General features: G+C 35.2%; 1 protein-coding gene across 1 annotated transcript; it reads left to right on the plus strand.

The window, feature by feature from the left end:
- The first annotated feature begins 2,544 nt into the window (after nucleotides 1-2,544).
- Nucleotides 2,545-6,478, plus strand: LOC117324541 (elastase-like). Its single transcript, XM_033880452.1, has 3 exons — nucleotides 2,545-2,715; nucleotides 3,707-3,778; nucleotides 4,321-6,478. Exons 2-3 carry the CDS (start codon nucleotides 3,751-3,753, stop codon nucleotides 6,258-6,260), a joined length of 1,968 nt encoding a protein of 655 aa, XP_033736343.1. The 5' UTR covers nucleotides 2,545-2,715; nucleotides 3,707-3,750; the 3' UTR covers nucleotides 6,261-6,478.
- Nucleotides 6,479-7,260: the final 782 nt, after the last annotated feature.

Consider the following 7,260-nt stretch of genomic DNA (forward strand, 5'->3'; position numbering starts at 1 on the left):
TAATTAACACCAACAAATGGTACCCACGGTATAGAAATATATCTAATTAACACCAACAAATGGTACCCACGGTATAGAAATATATCTAATTAACACCAACAAATGGTACCCACGGTATAGAAATATATCTAATTAACACCAACAAATGGTACCCACGGTATAGATATATATCTAATTAACACCAACAAATGGTACCCACGGTATAGAAATATATCTAATTAACACCAACAAATGGTACCCACGGTATAGAAATATATCTAATAACACCAACAAATGGTACCCACGGTATAGAAATATATCTAATTAACACCAACAAATGGTACCCACGGTATAGAAATATATCTAATTAACACCAACAAATGGTACCCACGGTATAGAAATATATCTAATTAACACCAACAAATGGTACCCACGGTATAGATATATATCTAATTAACACCAACAAATGGTACCCACGGTATAACAATATATATAATTAACACCAACAAATGGTTTTACCCACGGTATAGAAATATATCTAATTAACACCAACAAATGGTACCCACGGTATAGAAATATATCTAATTAACACCAACAAATGGTACCCACGGTATAGATATATATCTAATTAACACCAACAAATGGTACCCACGGTATAGAACTATATCTAATTAACACCAACAAATGGTACCCACGGTATAGAAATATATATAACACCAACAAATGGTACCCATGGTTCAAAAATATATCTAATTAACACCAACAAATGGTACCCACGGTATAGATATATACCTAATTAACACCAACAAATGGTACCCACGGTATAGAAATATATCTAATTAACACCAACAAATGGTACCCACGGTATAGAAATATATCTAATTAACACGAACAAATGGTACCCACGGTATAGAAATATATCTAATTAACACCAACAAATGGTACCCACGGTATAGAAATATATCTAATTAACACCAACAAATGGTACCCACGGTATAGATATATATATCTAATTAACACCAACAAATGGTACCCACGGTGTAGATATCTATCTAATTAACACCTACAAATGGTACCCACGGTATAGATATATATCTAATTAACACCAACAAATGACACCCACGGTATAGATATATATCTAATTAACACCAACAAATGACACCCACGGTATAGAAATATATCTAACACCAACAAATGACACCCACGGTATAGAAATATATCTAATTAACACCAACAAATGGTACCCACGGTATAGATATATATCTAATTAACACCAACAAATGGTACCCACGGTATAGAAATATATCTAATTAACACCAACAAATGGTACACACGGTATAGATATATATCTAATTAACACCAACAAATGGTACCCACGGTATAGAAATATATCTAATTAACACCAACAAATGGTACCCACGGTATAGAAAATATTTAATAAACACCAACAAATGGTACCCACGGTATAGAAAATATTTATTAAACACCAACAAATGGTACCCACGGTATAGATATCCAATTAACACCAACAAATGGTACCCACGGTATAGAAATATATCTAATTAACACCAACAAATGGTTTTACCCACGGTATAGAAATATATCTTAGCAATACCATCAATCAATCAGATACTTACAGCGTTCTAGGAATGATCGCATAGTGCGATAGGATTAATTATCATTTTACAATAGAAAAGAGGCTCAATTTTTTGGAAGGTGGCCATAGCGTTAAGCTTATTATTTTTGATGTTAATAATTTTTGATGTTTATAATTTTGGATATTTATAATCTTTGATATTTATATTTTTTATGTTGATAATGTTTGATATTGAAAATGAGACAAATTCTTGCTTTCAATCAATCTTTGTCGGAGCTATCTCATCTTTAAATTCTATTCTATCATTGTTTGTCAACTTTTAATTTTATTTGCGGTAATATCTATAGCACTTAAACTGTTTTAATTATAATAATGATATCATAAGCTGGTTTCCCCCACGCTTTCACCGTCATCCCTACTTGAGATTTCCGCTTGTTCAGTCTTGTTGTTGTAAAGTACGTATGTAACCTAAACAACATGACGAAACATGTGTAGAGATAGTGTTTATCACTGCCGGGGACTTTTACACGTACATTTCATTTACGCGTGAAATAAACGACACATACTTGAAAAAGTTTTATTATCTTAAACAAGAACTAGATCATTATTAAACCCGAGATAGATTGTAAGTGATTGTCATACTGTTATACAGATTTATTCGATTTTCAGTGAGATTAAGTCGTTTACTACAGAAAAACGGGGGTAAAATGCTGTCGATCGTATAACTAAGCAAATATATTTGTATTTAGTTATAAACTCATAATACTGACAATTATAATAAATATGTTTTAATTTTCATATCAAATATGCTATTTTTGAATATTGAAGTCTTTGACATGTACAAGAAAGAGTTGATATATGTACATGGATTGCTGTATTATAGTTCTCGGTGGTAAACACGTTTGTTACTTTAGACTTTAAAGCACATTGTATCCCAGTCAGTGGATGCTGAACGGTGCGTGAGCGACCCTGTTTCAACATGTTAGTACAAAAATTGCACAATTCTCAGAAATATATCATGATAAGTGGAAATTTCGAAATGACCGCTTCCGTTTGTGACCTATATAAGAGCTTCGGTGATCTTTTTAGAAATATATACCTTCCAGTAACCAAAGAGACAACACGAGCAGGGTAACAAGGTAAGTTCAACAGTATATATATATATTATCGTATTGTTTTGCGTTTAATTTTACATCGCTGTTTTATTCTTTGGGAACTTTATTTCAAAAAAAAAAAAAAATTTAGCTGACATAATTATTTCAAAACTATATATTTTTATTACAATTCTCCTTTCCATTTCAATTAAAACACTTTCGCTTCAGTTTCTATTTAGGAATAAATAAATCTATTTAGGAACGAAGGGAAATATGACCTTCTTGGTACATGTAGTTTTCTGTTTTGCGGTATTGAAATGACTATAACCATAAAATAAACTCTCTTTTTTTCGTTACTATAATCTCACATTATTGTTCGGAGGAACATCCTCTGGATGATGTTTATAACAGACCTGCTGAAATACACACAGAATTAGCTTGATTTCCCATTTCATTTGTTTACTCATCCACTTCTCATCTCATCAGAACTGGGACAATTTCGAACTAGTAATTCACCATCAATTCAGAAATATATAACTCCGTTTAAACATATAATCATAATTTCCCTCTCACTTTTAACAAAACATTAAAAACTATTTTCGGTAATTGTTGGCGTTTTATGAAGGAATTACATGTACAATAGCATCATTATTTTTTATCGTTTCTCTACTTTCAGAGAGTACCGTAATTTTGATAATGTAATGAGGATTATTTCAATAATGCGCATGCGCCTACTAAAAATGCAGCGTTTGGCGTCTGCCTTAAGAGTACATATTAAAATAAGTCATGACACGTGTAAATGTTAGTTCTGATAGGGAGTTGGACAAAACCGTCTTTTTCTCTCAGAGTCTGTATAACTATATTTCTAATCATTGACAATAAACCTATTTTCGTCAATTTGGTAAATTCACACAGAATGTCTATACTATATTACTACTAGGCAATACTTTATACTTAATTGAGCAAGTGAATTGCTGTCATTATGAATAATTGTAGCATCCGTCCAAAGTGGTTATAAATTGTTTGACTATTGTAGATTCGTCCATTGCCTTTACGTCAGCCCGAGAATAACAACACAGAATGAGCCGCAAGCTATTTGTTGTCCTGGGTAAGTCAAGATATATCTATGTATAACAATTAAGCCTGGCAATCAGTCTTTTTTTTTTATTAAATCAAAATATTTTGTTAAAAAGAACCTGCTTTTGTTCCATGGTTGAATGTTTCACATTAGTAAATGTGAGGATTTCATTAGTTTAACTCAGTCTGGAAGAACATCTTATGGCTTACTAATGGGGTGATCAATTGTCATTTACTATCTTCATGTGAAACTTGTTGTGAAACTTGTTTAAATGCCATTGTTCTCTAACTCTAAAAGTATTCAATAGTTGATAAAATATCAACATATTATGATTGTGTAGCGTGATATAATTTCAATTTTAAATACTAGTATGTATCTTCTGGATTATTTTTTCTTTTATGATAAGAAGGTACGGATGATTTCTAATTTTGTAAAAATATAAATACAATTTGTAATTACAGCAGGCGTCTCATATAATATATTTTGCAAATTTCAGATCTCTTTTGGCGGTACCTACGTTCTGTTTTTTTAATTATTCTAAAATGTTTATAAGAATTATAATTATGTTTCAGTTGCTATGGTGGCGTTTCATCAAGCATTAGCTGCCAGAAAGGTTGACGCCAGACAGCGAGCGTCCCATACTATACACAAGAGGTCACTTCAGAATGATATGTACAAACGTGCAGAGGATATGAAAGATTTGTCAGTCGACCAACTACTTGAGCTCAATGGAGCAGAGCGCATGACGACATCGCGTGAAGCTAAGTCAGCGCAAGGCACGACATTGTGGCGACTTCAGGAGACTTATCTTGGGATTCCTATCTACGCCGTTGTCGTCTCGGTAGAGGTTGACGATGAGGGCAAGCCTACGGGAAAAGCATCTGGAGAGTTCATCCAGGGAATTGAAGATGACTTGGAGTCGGTTGACCCTCTCTTCCCTCCAAATGTAGCTCTTGATATACTGATAGAAGCAGAGAATGATGGAGCACACAGGAGTTCCATCACCCGCAGTTCAACAGATCATTACATTTATATCGACGAAACTGATCGGGCTCGGTCTGTTTACCTAGTATCATATGTTTTGACCAGAAAAGATGCTGCACCAAAGCGTCCCGTCATGATTGTTGATGCAAGGTCAAGAGAAATTATAAGGACATGGCAAAATCTAGAATCCTGGAACTGTGGTGGCAGAAGAAAAACCTACAAAGGTGTTGGAGGTAATGAAAAAATGGGTAGGATTATATACGGGGACAAACCATTTTGTCTAGCTCCTACCATTAACGGAGATACTTGTGTCCTGGAGAATAAGTATGTTCGAGTTGTTGATATGCAACAGACAACTGACGACTCCAGAACCGAAACTGCAAGTTTTAGATGTAAAAACGGATATAACGATGAGGTCAACGGAGCGTATTCACCAGTCTTAGACGCATTCTACGCAGGTACTGCCGTCGGAATGATGTTTGAAGAATGGTTTCACACAACTCCTTTAAATTCAAAACCTGTTCTTCGCGTTCATTACGGAAATGGGATGGACAATGCATTCTGGGATGGCAGCTATTGTAGTTTTGGGGATGGTTCTTCCACCTTCTATCCTCTTACAAGTTTTGATGTTGTTGGTCATGAGATAGCTCACGGAGTGACCGAGCAAAGTTCTGGACTAGAATACCATAACGAGATGGGTGGACTCAACGAAGCCTTTTCCGACATTGTAGGTGAGGCAACCGAGGAATTCATCGACTTCCGGAGTGACATGTTCGTCGGTTTGGATATCAACAAGGGCGACATCATGCGTCATTTCAGAGAACCCGAACTTGACGGGAGCTCACCAGGTAGTGTCGACGGGTACAGTGACGGAATGGATCCTCATTACTCAAGCGGGGTTTTCAGGAGAATGTTCTATGTCATCATCAAGCAAAAGGGAGGAGTGATTCGCCCAGTGGTCCACGCCATACTACACGCTAATCGTATGTATTGGAGAAGTATGACAGGGTTTCAAGAGGCAGGTTGTGGTGTACTGAAGTCTGCTTACGATCTAGGACAAAATCCTACACCATATCTGCGAGCTTTAAATGATGTCGGTATAGAAGCCTGTGACGTAACCGAACACATCCGCCGTCTGAGATCAAATAATCCAGTTTCCGGTATCACCATTTCCCCCGAGATCAGTCCAATGTTTGGGTATGAGGTGCCAAGATCAACCTCAAGTGTGACAATTGTAGCCAGACATGATGTAGAAGATGTTATGATTGAAGTCCGGATAGGAACGTGGGAGAACGACGAGGAGGGACGGAGTAGACTCGAACGTTTCTCCACCGGTGACAACGAACTGAGACTGGATGGTTTAAATAGTGGCGATGTTCTCTTTATCGAATTAATGACCCAAAGTCATATCAACATTTCCGGCGTCAACGTCACCGCAATTCCCGAGAGCAACTCCAGACGGAACTCCGACATGTCCAGGGCGTACTGGGCTAAGGTGTTTGCCGATGCACGATTAATTCAGGATTAGTGATTAAGAATGACATTTTTTAAATTTTGTTCTCATCTGTGACATTGAAACTTTGTTGAACTGTTTACTTCATCAATATACCGCTTGTACACATTCTACATGTACATTGTTCCTATTGTCAAATATTCCATGTTTTTATTACCTATAAATTTCAGTATATATTTTTTGTTTGTATCTACTATTTAATGCGATGCTCTATTCAATGTGAAAATATTTTGCATTCTTTTTTAAATTAAAATAATTAAGATTCAATTGTTGTTCATGTTTTTATTATCAATTTTTATTTTTATCATTCTGTATCGATTTTCAATCTATTCAACACATTTAATTTGTATGTTTTAATATATTCAGCAATATTTTCTAAATCATGCAATCAAAAATGACAAAATTATATTTCAAAGAGGATGAATGAAACCAAAACAATAGAAATGTTACGTACGACCCCTTTCACACAATGACGATTTAGCTAGCATATGTCGAAGTATGCAAAATGGCGTTTACATTTTTCCAAGGGAGGGAGGGTAATGAGAACGTTTTCAGCACCCAAAAATATGCCAGAAAAAAGTAAGGCAAGACAGACGTATATATTGTTATGGACAATAGTCAGTGTGTGTACAGAGGTATATATTGTTATGGATTCACTCATCAGTATAAATAGTCAGTGTGTGTACAGAGGTACATATTGTTATGGATTCACACACCAGTATAAATAGTCAGTGTGTGTACAGAGGTATATATTGTTATGGATTCACACATCAGTATAAATAGTCAGTGTGTGATTCACACATCAGTATAAATAGTCAGTGTGTGTACAGAGGTACATATTGTTATGGATTCACACATCAGTATAAATAGTCAGTGTGTGATTCACACATCAGTATAAATAGTCAGTGTGTGATTCACACATCAGTATAAATAGTCAGTGTGTGATTCACACATCAGTATAATAGTCAGTGTGTGATTCACACATCAGTATAAATAGTGTGTGTACAGAGGTATA

Source organism: Pecten maximus, chromosome 3 (assembly GCF_902652985.1).
Source record: "Pecten maximus chromosome 3, xPecMax1.1, whole genome shotgun sequence".
NCBI lineage: Eukaryota > Metazoa > Mollusca > Bivalvia > Pectinida > Pectinidae > Pecten > Pecten maximus.